The sequence below is a fragment of the Hesperophylax consimilis genome, chromosome 18 (assembly GCF_061612785.1).
Source record: "Hesperophylax consimilis isolate HC1 chromosome 18, BYU_Hcon_1.0, whole genome shotgun sequence".
Lineage (NCBI taxonomy): Eukaryota > Metazoa > Arthropoda > Insecta > Trichoptera > Limnephilidae > Hesperophylax > Hesperophylax consimilis.
In genome coordinates, this window is record NC_142853.1 from 1,546,612 (window position 1) to 1,559,633 (window position 13,022).

General features: G+C 34.9%; 1 protein-coding gene across 3 annotated transcripts in view; it reads left to right on the top strand.

The window, feature by feature from the left end:
- Positions 1–12,358, top strand: part of PCB (Pyruvate carboxylase) — a 74,558-nt gene extending 62,200 nt beyond the window's left edge. For all 3 annotated transcript variants that reach the window (XM_089642378.1, XM_089642381.1, XM_089642379.1), the window contains 10 exons: positions 121–322; positions 2,410–2,467; positions 2,801–3,015; positions 4,207–4,417; positions 5,166–5,372; positions 6,160–6,268; positions 6,385–6,510; positions 7,830–7,991; positions 8,110–8,185; positions 8,974–12,358. In XM_089642378.1, coding sequence (XP_089498504.1) covers positions 121–322; positions 2,410–2,467; positions 2,801–3,015; positions 4,207–4,417; positions 5,166–5,372; positions 6,160–6,268; positions 6,385–6,510; positions 7,830–7,991; positions 8,110–8,185; positions 8,974–9,146 — 1,539 coding nt within the window. In that variant the 3' untranslated portion in view covers positions 9,147–12,358. The remainder of the gene's footprint in view (positions 1–120; positions 323–2,409; positions 2,468–2,800; positions 3,016–4,206; positions 4,418–5,165; positions 5,373–6,159; positions 6,269–6,384; positions 6,511–7,829; positions 7,992–8,109; positions 8,186–8,973) is intronic.
- Positions 12,359–13,022: the final 664 nt, after the last annotated feature.

Below are 13,022 nucleotides of genomic sequence, written 5' to 3' on the forward strand. Positions count from 1 at the left end.
AGCACTTACATTTACCTCCTTACTAATAAACGTGTTTTAAATTTAAAACAACTGGTAGGCAACCATTTACCCTATATTAATAATTATTTACAGTACCCTAAATTGTAATTTTGTTGGCAGGTGAAATCCGGTATGGACATCTTCCGTGTGTTTGACTCGCTCAACTATCTGCCCAACCTGGTGATCGGGATGGAGGCGGCGGGCAATGCGGGCGGAGTAGTGGAGGCCGCCATCTCCTACACGGGGGACGTGTCCAACCCCAACAAGACCAAGTACAACCTCAAGTACTATGTCAACATGGCCGATGAACTGGTCAAGGCAGGTTGGTACAAAAACCATCATTTTATTTACCTAGTTTTTTATGGTCAAATGGGGTCACTTCAATCAATTTTCAACATTGAAACTTTTTTATAAAATCTTTTCCATGAGAAAATTTTACTTCATATTTATATATTAACCTCTCAGACAAAGACTTTTATTTACTGTGTGTTCCTTTGAGAACTGTCAAAACGTGAAAATGTTTGTGTTATTTACGAGTTTTGCTAAAAGCTTCATAACTCACGTTTTGGGAAACGTAGCCACATTCTAAAAAATGTTTTGGAAAGATTATGAAATCCACTATCGTATTGTGTTGTTATACGTAAATATTTGCGTTTCTAAATATACATTTTATGAAAACGTCAAAAATATGTAAAAATCGCTGACCATTATTTCAAAGCCGTAAAAAATGTACTTTTTTCTGAGTATCATAAAGAAATAACACTTTATATATTGAAGAAATATAATTTAAAACTATTAGTCACCTCAAAATATTAACCGTCCAAGCTAAAATATTTTTAATAAATTATTTAGAAACGCAATAAATTATGAACGAACAAGATGACAGATCCAATCGTCTTAGATAATGCACCTCTACGTTCCATAGATATTCTTGAATACAGACGCGTAGCGTTATTCATTATCGATACTCTGTTTTTTAAATCATGGCAATCCGTATACTAGTGATGGAAATAAATCGATTTTTGTAAAATCTCGCGTGTTTACGTGAAAAGACGTTCTAATGTCTTGACCGCTATTATCATATTTACGTCTTTTGACATTCTAATGTTCTGAGTGGTTAACATGTTTAACCCCTTGGACAATTTGGGAGATGTTCTTCGCAGACAACAAACAACCGTAGAGTCTTTTTGGGAGACATTTCTCCCAGCCTGACACGGAAAAAATTTTATGCTATCTCATTTTGTATTATGATGAGAAATATGATTTAAACTGTGTTAGAAAGAGAGAATACAGCGCTTTCAATTGACATTAAAAAAATTACCATAAAAGTTCTCGAAAATTTTGAAATAATTCTATGAAACAACATTTAGGATTTGAAAATATTTGTCAAGGTTTGCTAATTTTGAATAAAACGAATAAAGTAATGTGACAATGACTTTTGATCTTGATGATCATCGTCTAATTAAATATCTTTTTAGTTTTGTGTAAAGTAGTAATTATAGTTCACACGTTAAAAACCATCAATGAGCGACTTTAAAAACTTTATCTTTGTTTGCATTCAAAATTTTGATATTTTTAATTACTCATGTCGATTTGTAATACTAAAATCTGTAATAGTCTTCATCTGCTTTCAAGAACAGTATTTTATTTTGAAATACGTTCAAAAACAGCAAATTTATCTGGAATCAAATGTAATGCTAAAATATTTTCCACGGAATGTCTACTCTCCTAAGAAGCATGCAAAATATCAGAGGTTTTAGGCGTTAAACTATCGAAATAGGTAAATGTAAAAAAAAAATTGTAAACGTGTTTGAGGAAATAAAAATAAATGTGTACAATTTTTTAAAAGCTACAACGGTACGCCAATCACAATTTTTTATGTTTGAATATTCATATAGTTTTATATATTTCGATAAACACTGATAGAAATGATTTACAATATAAATTACACAAAACTATTATAATCGTCGAGGAACTTATGGTGTGGATTAACATTCTATGTGTGGACATAACTAAAATAAAAACAGCTTCACAATTCAACCATCAATATGTTGACACTGCTTATTTTCGAAGTGTCGTTGTATCCACGTTGCCTGGAAAAAAAAACATCATTAGAATGAAGCGAATAAGTGAGTGATAGGAAGAATTATGCAGTCATCCGCGATGATCAAAGTCGCCCCCCCCGATTCAAAAGTAGCCCCGTATTACCTCACTTGATTTCAAAATATATCTTTATATCTTTGCAGCAAAGGCGAGTAGTAGCTGATTTAACATTTATACATAAAAGTTAGTTTTTTTGAACTGGTTCATTCCTTGTTTTGTGAATCTCGTATGAACTCAAGAATGCTGCGAATTTCGAATGGGTATTATATTATGATTTTATTAATTGGTTATTGTTTTTTCTCTCAGGTACCCACGTGCTCGGAATCAAGGATATGGCTGGTCTTCTTAAACCAAAGGCTGCTACGTAAGTTTTAATCTCTATCTTCTTAACTTATAACATTTAGATCTTGTTCTATACCAGCATTCATCAATTCACTTTGCTGAACTTCATTACCATCTTCCTAGACTGGATGACTAGGAGTTCATCTAATTAATAATAAATTTAATTCAACATATATATCTGTCTGTCGCTGCTCTAAAGGCTGAGGAGCAACTGCTAGCAGTGCTTGTATCTTCATTGCCAATGTAACAAAATCTTCTTCTGGTGTCATCTATTATCGGAGGTTGAATATCATCGGTGCTAAATGACAGGGCAACAATTTCAGCTAAGCTTATAATGTATGTAAATTCCTTCCAGAATGTTAATTGATGCCATCAGACAGCGCCACCCAGACGTCCCGATCCACGTGCATACGCACGACACCTCGGGTGTGGGTGTGGCGTCCATGCTGGCGTGCGCCGAGGCGGGTGCCGACGTGGTGGATGTGGCAGTGGATTCCATGTCCGGCATGACCAGCCAGCCCTCCATGGGGGCAGTGGTAGCCTCCCTGCAAGGCACTCCCCTGGATACTGGTAAACAAACTTATTGATTATTAAATAGTTCCATAAATAGTTAAGTAATAACATAGATCACTGTAGAAATGTATTATAAGTTTGTACAGCGCCCTTGAGGTGATTTTGCACAAAAACGGCGCTATACAAGTCATCCAATTATTATTATTATTATTTATTTTTAATCATAATTCACTTGAGATGGTGTTTTGCGACACCTCAACAGGTCAAAGAGTAGAACTTGGTTCTCCTCTCTGCCATTTGAATACCTATGAATACCGATGTAAGTCCAAATGCCCCACATCAAAGAGAGTATTTTACAATAGAGCGTACTTACGGTAGAAAGTCTTCCGGCTGTTCTTTAGTGGGGCCCACACTAGTTCACTTGCACTTGTCACACAGTTATTAGAAGATCACAGACACTTCTGAACATAGATGATCATCTCCTGGTGAACGACACTATTTGAGATGACTATGACTTCCACTGCGATTAACGTCGAACTGTACAACCTCACAAGATCGTTACAGGGCTAGAGTTAATTGACAACTCCACAGCGATTAAGTCGAACTGAACAATATTAAAAAGCAAAGGGTCTATTTCAACTGACTGTGTTCTTCCCAAACACTCCCAAGTGCGGATTTGAACATAATGTTTCAAATCCTAGCTCTGTCATTGGTGCAGAACAAATCAAACCCACCGTGAACCAATAACAGAGGCCATAACGAAATAGTTCAAGTATAACAATGCACAGTAGAATCATTTTAAAGAGATTCTTGCTTGTGTAGTGGTGTACTGTATTGTAGGACTTGTGCAGGGTTAGAGGCTTTGATAATATTTCAAATGTATACCTATGTGTACTTACCCACTTGTGAATGTATGCTAATTCATCACCAAATTAAGTCATTGTTAAATTATTTATATTACATAATGTGTACACCTAAAGATAACTAAGGGAGTTGTTACTTCATTGTTGTCAGCCGCATTGCCTTATTTACTGTTGTATTTTGAAATGAGGATATTTGGCTCGTTATGTGTAAAACAGTGATGCCTCACAATATCATATTTATTCGGAAAAAACCAGTTGATATTTTCTAGCACACTGATTATGGATTATGTATACCTCTGGACAAAAATTTGTTCAAGTATTTGCCTAAAAAACATTTTTTGACGAGTTAGTAGAATCTGGGAAAAAAATTATTTATTTATTGCAGGTCTGGACCTGAAAAACGTGTCGGAGTATTCGGCGTACTGGGAGCAGACCAGGACACTGTACGGACCGTTTGAGTGCGCCGTGACGATGAAGTCTGGCAACGCTGACGTGTACCTGAACGAGATTCCTGGGGGACAGTACACTAACCTGCAGTTCCAGGCCTTCTCGCTGGGACTCGGAGATCAGTTTGAGGCTATCAAGAATGCCTACAGGTATATATGGCAAATCATACACAGTTTTTGAAAACTCATAGTACAGGCGTGAAACTGGTGAATCTACATCACATAGAGACAGGTCCAGGTAAGTAAGTAAGCTGGCGTGCATCGTACGTGGGCGGCAAATCCAGCGATCTCGTCATGTTCAAAGATTGCAGAAATATAATTTTTTGTCTCTCATGTCCCAATGATTTTATTCCATTATATTCATGTTTTCTTCTTATTTTTATTTTTTTTTATCTTTTTTCCTCTCTCTTATTTCTGTATATCCTAAAATCTTAACATTGTAATCTAAAGAAATATGGCTACCATAATGCGGGTATGTGCCTAGCATGGTGGCTGCAGAAAATAAAAAACTGTAATCATTTAAATTTTTATGAATAAAGAAACTCCAAAAAAAAAAAAAGTCTCCCGTACAATGCCATCTATCTGTTGGAATTAACTTGCGAAACGTCTGCAGGTTCAAACCTCCTTAACAAAAGTAGGTACTTAAAGGAACTTCTCCATGTTGCCTTGCAGAATGAAAGAGCTGGGTAATTTTAACCTACTTAATGTGGTACTGCCGCTGAGAACTTTGTTAAAACCTATCTTTCTGATGTATATATAGTTTATGAGAATGAGGAGAGATTACTAAGGAGAAATCTGCAGTATGCGTACATAAGGTTTTCCCACATTGTTTTCTTGAAAATCTGAATAAGATAGTTTCACTGTTTATTTGTTGTCAATATATGTTTGTTGTTATCAGGGAAGCCAACTTGCTCCTGGGCGACATCATCAAGGTGACCCCGTCCTCCAAGGTGGTGGGTGACCTGGCGCAATTCATGGTGCAGAACAAGCTGAGCGCTGAGGATGTGCTGGCCAAGGCCGAGGAGCTGTCCTTCCCCAAGTCTGTGGTGGAGTTCCTGCAGGGGGCCATCGGCACACCCTACGGAGGATTCCCGGAGCCCTTCAGGTTACAACACCCAACATACATATTCATGTTAGCCCCACACAGGAGTCTCGGGGCTTATGTCATCTACGGGGTGCGCTGTGTGAAAGGTCTTTTAAAGGAAAGGAAGGAGTGAACAAGTGGTTAAATTGAATCATTCTCAAGTGGGTAATATCAACGGTGTACAAATTTTAGGTTAGGTGTCGAAGGTATCAATGTCGAGGAAGTTTCGGGAAGGAGAGGAAGTTGCGGGATGGTTAGTAATCTGGAGGTCAGTGTGTCCAGGAGTGATGTGTGAATTCATTGCTCGCACTGCCGTGCAAAACGTTGGGTCGAGAATCCGGCTTTCCGGCTAAGGATCTCCCTCACCCGACCTCTTTTGATTCTATAGCTGGTGGGCAGATGCATCCACTACCAAGTCCTGGACAAACCAGACCCCATGAACTTGCGAACCCCTGCTAAATCACCAAATGCCTTATGACAGGAGTGTTGGATATCCAATGAATGGCTCCTGGGGCAGCGGTACTGAAACCCGCCTCCCAAGAACTTGAATTGAATTGCTTCTGAGATTGTCTTCAATTTAAATATTGGTAGAACAAACACGGCATTCCCAGCTGATGTCTATATTTTAAAGTAAGTAGTATGAACTAGTAAGTGACTAGAGACTCATGAGGTCTCTTATACAAGGTGACGTAGTTGTTTTTTTTTTTTTTAAATATAGATTAGGTTTCCCGCAGATTGCGTGGACCCATTTAAAGTAAAGCTATTAAGTCTAAAACACTAAAATCGATTCTCCTTTTTTAATTTTCAGATCTAAAGTATTGAAAGACATGCCAAGGATCGAGGGAAGGCCCGGAGAAAAGATGCCCCCAATGGACTTGGAGAAATTGAAGAAGGACTTGCAAGAAATTGACCCACAGGTAAAGAAAGCGTTAAACATTAAATATTACATTTTCTTACGTCTAAAATCAATAAATTTTTGAATAACGTTAAAGTAATAATTGTATCCTTGAATTTTAATATTAAATAATTTCAGATTTCGGACCGTGATGTAATGTCTTCCGCCCTCTACCCGCAAGTCACGGCAGAATACCTGAGGTTTAGAGAACAATACGGACCAGTCGACAAACTTAACACCAGAGTGTTCTTGATTGGACCCAAGGTATGTCATATTAAATTCATTTGTACAAAAAGTGAAACCTCTAACTCTCGCTTTCGAAGGGTTCTATTGAAATAAACTATGAACGCAGGAAAAAAATTGATTCATTAAAAACCTTCTAAAGAAAGATACGTAATATTTCACTTGAGAAGAAGAATGTGTTTAAAATGCTGAAATTCCTAAACGCTTAGCTACATCAACGGATTTTTCAGCAGGATTTTTTTCCACTTCTTCAACAGTTTTTAATCTTGAAGAGTATGTACTTTTTCCATCGGACAGTTCATTTTTAAGGTTTACAAAACGCTCAAAAACTATAACATAAAATGACGACTGCTCATGCATACCGCTGTGTTTAACCGGTCAGCAACGTAAGCAGATATACACGATAAAATAACGATAGCAGTCAAGTACAATAAGCGTGTTTACACGTCAACGCGTGTGTTTCCACAAAAATCGTCATAACTCCGTTATTCTTCTAGTGACATCCCTAAAACAAAAAGTAGAATATTCGTATTGAATGAAGCTTCACATCTCTATTCAAAGTTATCCATAGAAACCCGTAAAAAGACCTACTCAGTGGAAGCAAATTTTACCCGCCAAATCGTAAAACGACGCCAAGAAAGCCGTTTGACGTGCCGACCCGCCTCGCAAGTTTAATTATTTTTTTAAAAATATATTTTGTATGAAATGGTCAAAAAGTGAAGTGACAGAATTGTTTATTGTACATTTGTACGATGAAATAAGTGTTTTTTTTTTACATTATCCGTGATTTTATTATCGTTTTTACATAAAACATTACAGGTGAGTCATTTTTACAATTTTTTCATGTTTCCATTCTAAATTTAAATATTTACAAATGTTAATATTTATTTATGATACAACAATTTGAAAGCCTATTTTGTAACCTTTCTAAAACAGTTTTTACTATTCGGCTCCGTTCAGTAATGTTTCATTTATAGAGCTTTGATTGTGAGGCGGTAATAACACAACGTTTTCGTGAAATTGACATTTCGGTAAAGACATCTTAGCTTCAAGTTCCCGAAAAGTCGGAGGGGTTAAGTGTCTAATGACGAATGTCTAACATCAGAAGCGGTTGCGGTATAACAATGCATAGAGTAACGATCGATGCCATCTATTTTTTGAGTTCATTTGAAATTAAAACGAAAGTGGAAAAAATAAATGATATGCGCAGGAAAACGATTATTCGATAGATCGAGATTTCACTGTTTAATATTACGTAAATCTATATTTTCGCAAATGCTCATAATAAATCATCCCCTTTTTATATGTATTTTTAATTATAATTTTTTTACATTGTACAGGTTGGGGAGGAGTTTGAGGTGAACATCGAGAAGGGCAAGACCCTGGGAATCAAGACCCTGGCCATGTCTGACGACCTCACGGCCAACGGACTACGGGAGGTGTTCTTCGAACTCAACGGGCAGCTCCGATCTGTCTTCATCAGGGATGAAAAAGCCAGCAAGGTGACGACTCCTTTTATCTCCTACTTTATTGATTCTTGTAATTTTTGATTCCATTATTAAAGCCAGCAAGTTTGTACCAAAAGTTGATATATTAAAAAAAATGTTCATTGTTTTTTAGACGATGCACATTCATCCAAAGGCAACTAAAGGAGACAAACATCAAGTTGGATCGCCCATGCCAGGAACTGTCATTGGTTAGTGGAATTTCTTTTTTTCTTTGCTTTAGCACTAATGTGAATGTCAGTTGTCAGCCAGCCGGCGTTCTACAACCAAGCCAATTACACTTCAGCATATTGGGACCACTGGCTTCATAACCACCCGAGCGATAGACATTTTGGGCTTTTGGTTTTGAATTTGGCCATGCTCTTTTCAAAAATCATACCTCTGATTATTAATATGGACACATGAACTGCTTACAAGAAGATTTTTTTCAATTTATATTTGTGTTTCAGGCTAATAATTATTGCTTATAATAGTAAAAATCGTATAATTTATACACTTAAATGCATGAATTCTGCATGATTATTACCAAAATTGCCCTACCTATTACTTAATTGGGACAATAGTGAATATTACCATTTCGGTATATTGTCTACGGTCCACTGGAAATGTCTATAGTCACAGTCTTTTAAAAAAATGCAATTTTTAACATTTACCCAAATGTTCAATTTTTATAAAATAATTTTAAGTGGTTAATACACAACACAAAATATTGTCTAGAAAATTCCTTGAGAGGAGCATTAGTAATATCTTTTGGTATTAGGTAGAAGTTTAATCAAGCCAGGGACTAAGCGTATTAGCTGATTACGAGAAGTTCAAAATAAATTTTAATTCATAAAATTCACCTAACTACAGCTAACCAAATTTGAGTAGCTATAATTCGAGAGAATTAGCTATTGCTCAAGGGCATTAGTGTTGCTACTCCAATTTGGGTAGCCATCACATCGAGTTTACTGAACCCCCTGTTTGTTTGTGCGTTTAGAAATCAAAGTGAAGGAAGGAGACAAGGTGGAGAAGGGTGCCGCCATCGCTGTGATCTCGGCCATGAAGATGGAGATGGTGGTGCAGGCACCCATGGCCGGAGTCATCAAGGCCGTCAGCATTACCAACGGCCTCAAACTCGAGGGAGACGATCTCATCTGCACCATCGAATAGACTGACGCAACCAACCAACCCCACATCCACCCTACAGGACCTTTTGTGATACCTTACTTACAGTCACCTTGATCTAAAAGTTTGACTGGGTCCCTTTTATATTGTGGTACCGGTTCATTATCTTAGTGGCAAATTATTACCTTATTCCTAAATTGTTAGTCCTCTGGAATTTTTGTACAACTTTCAGTCATTTTTATCTAAGAGTTCAAAGGAATATTTTTTTTATATTCTAGTACGTGTTCAACATAATTTGAATGGTAGATTACTATTGTAGGTGACTTTGTATCCCTAATGCAGGATTTATACCATCAACTTTTGCCGTAGGGCTAGTCACCCCTTAAGTAATCACCTGCGACTGACATTTCACAGTCAATTTTGTGCAATTGCTTGCATTCTGCCACCACACGGCAAAAGTCGAAAGCTAGTCTAATTTGACGCTTGTGATTTCAGTGACCTGCGGCCTGTTGAAACAACTATTTACATGGTCGATTTCTCAATCGACTAGTTTAAATCCCGGATAACTTGCATTATACTTGTGGAACAAGCTATCGGCATCCCTCATTTAATATGGACGTCTTTAAGATCTGCTTTAATAAATACTTTCCTAAAGTCCCTTCCTTAACTCACCTCACAATGTCAATTAAATATGTGGCGATATAGTTCCCCTGGTACACACTACAATAGAGGGCGCTCTTGTGAGGTGTCTCATAAAAACGGAGAGTTTTTTGCCTCTCTATTTAAACAATTTATTTCTACAATGTTTGAATAATAATTATTCAATCCATGAATGCTAATGAATTTATATAAAACGCCACAACAGATACAATTGAAGAATACATAAATCCATATTTGCACATCATTATATGTAATGCACATAATATTTTGATATTTAGGAAATTATACTCCACATTACATTATAATATGTAATAATTTATACGCTAAGCGATTTCTTCCTTTGATATAAGTATGAATTAGTATTGCTAAGCACAGAAAGACATTTTAGTTTTTAATGTATGAATTATATTTATGGTAGCCTTTGCAAGATTAGTTTCTAATTTAACAAAAACATGAATTAAAAATATTCATCCTAGACTTGCAGAAAAGTCAATAAATGTCACACATTAAAATAAAAATATATTTATCTTAAGACACTGTCTAGATTGCATTTAGCTCGGGTTGAATCTTGCGATCATACATAAAGATAGTTGCCAATAAAAATGTGCGGTGAGAAAAATGAAGACAATGTTGGTAGTTCTTATTCGAAGTATGGTACAGTTAAATATGAGTTCAGTTGGTAGAGCTGTGCCCCGGCAAGACAAGGGTCCTGGATTCGAGTCCTAGTTGTAACAGAATCCTTTTCTGTTTCAAAAATTTTGTTTAGGAATCGCTAATATTGTCTTCAATAATTAAATAAAAATATTGAACTTGTGGTAAAACTGCAAAATAGACGATTTTTCCTAACATAAGAAATTTTAACTAAAACTGCTTCCCGCCCAAGAAGTTTTAAAAGTTTGGCAATGAACCCATCACAAATGAAAACTGGAGGCTAAAAATACATGAAAATATCCCTTTTTTCAGAAAGTATAAAATTTACCACTTTGTTATTATTGTTTGCATCCCCCATTTAAGAGATTTTAGAAGTTCGGTAGTAAAACTATCATAAACCTAAGGAACCTGAAATGAACCTCTTTTCAACAGTCATAAAATGTACAACCTTGTTGAATCATATTATACAAGTTAAACAGTGGCAGCTCGAGATTTTTTGTTTGCTGTGTTTGAAAAATATGAAAGTAATTGATGTTATTGTAACAGGAAACAACAAAATATTTTTAATTCATTTTATCTACTAGTTACTAGTACAATACTTGAAATATTCTTATTTATACAATACTTGAATTACAAATATACAAAACTTGAATTAATTTTATCTACTAGTTACTAGTACATACAATACTTGAAAATCTTCATTTAAGAAATTGCTAAATTTGCATCCCTTTTAATTAGTATAGTTTGTCCGGTCCCTTGGAAAGCTTAAGAGAGTTTCGCAGTATATACAATATTTCTTTTCTGTTTTAATCACAATTCTCCCTTTTATGTGAATTATGTACAGTTTTTAATTATTCATGTTCAGGAAATCGGTTGGTTTTTCAAATGCAACTATTTGTTAATTGTAACTGTAAGTTAAATGTTTATGAAAGTAGTGCCTCAAATGTGGAAATAATTTTAATCGAGACTAACTATTACATATTATATAATATTATCTAATATTACTGAGAATGGTAAAATGAGAAGAACTCAGTTTTATTTTGTTAAAAAACATTGTCTTCATTATTCATGATTTAAAATGTGATCAAATTGATAATAAATTATATTTGCCTTACGAATATGAAACATTGAATACCAAAAGAGGTCAATTAGTTGAGAAGTGAACAATGTGTAATTTTGTAGATTTTAATTAATTTTTGGGATTTACAACAATTCTTTGAAATTTATGAATCAAATCTTGGAGATTTGAAATATTTTTATGGACTTGTACCAATTCTTATTTCTAAAAGTTTGTAATGTATCGCAAAATTTTCTTTAAAACCTGATTAATGTGATTATTATAAGCATGTTTCTAATAAAATAAAAATCTTTTCTAATTTTTGTTAAAAAAATAACTTTTAATGTTTTATCAAATTACTATTTAAATAATGTAAAGTGAGGAATGTAATGTAATATATTACCTTCTCAAATCAATGCTGTTACCTCAACCAAAATATGGCGATGTGTGGGGAGATTGTTACATTTTAGCCATCTGCTTCAATATTGTGGTATTTTAGTTACTTCACAGTAATTACATGGTAATTACTTCATAGTAATTACTTCACAGAATATAGAAAGTATATGTTTTATACACTTACCAATGCATTTGTAGATTCTATTTTACAAGTTCTCTTCAATTAAAGTTCTACTGTTTTCTTATTGAAATAAAATAGTGCCTAAATTTAATTTATTTGTAAATAAGCTCATTGATTAATTTATAAGTTTTTTTTAAACTTTTTGTTTAGTAATGATCTGTTTTCCAGATTTTTTAAAATAATGTGAATGAAAAGGGTGCTTTTGCTTATTTTAAATAATAGGTACTTATGATTGTCTTAATTTTTTTTAAATGTTAAATTATAAAAATATATTGTATTTCGTTGTCTGACGAACTTAATGAAATTGATTCCATTATTGTTTTATATGATTTTATACTGATGGGAAATAAAATTAATTTTGTTGTTTTTTATGTTTTATTCTTCATTATATTATATAATAATTCATAAATGAATGCTTTTCCTTTTAATCGTGAATGAACCAAATGTGAATGTTGAAAATAATCCATATAATCTGTCAAGTTTTAAGGTGGATGTGCTAGCTCAGTGGTTAGAACGGACATCCGTTTACAGGGTCAGCCCTGCACAGGCGCAATTGGAGCAGTCCGCTCCGGGCGCCAACTTGCCAAAACGCCAAGGAGCTGATAATACCTAACACCTAACGCAGCACCCTTGAGGTTGTTACTAGCGTTGGCTCAGAGTCCTCCCTGTTCGCATAGCGAAAGGTCCTGAGTTCAAGTCCTAGTTACGTCAATCACATTTATTCTTATGTTTTTTTCTAATACATACGTAGAATTGCATTGTTACCATTCTCATTATGACCGTTTGAACAGCTGTCTTGGAATAACTGACACTGTGTGTATCAGTTTTGGGAACTAATTTAGTCTTTGATGAAGCTGCAAATTAAAAATGCTATCAGTGTACTTATTTTTCAAATCTAAGACTAATCTCAGAGTGTTTAATAGAATATGATAATCATCAAATCAACAATCAGCGCTGTTTAGAATTTTTAACATTT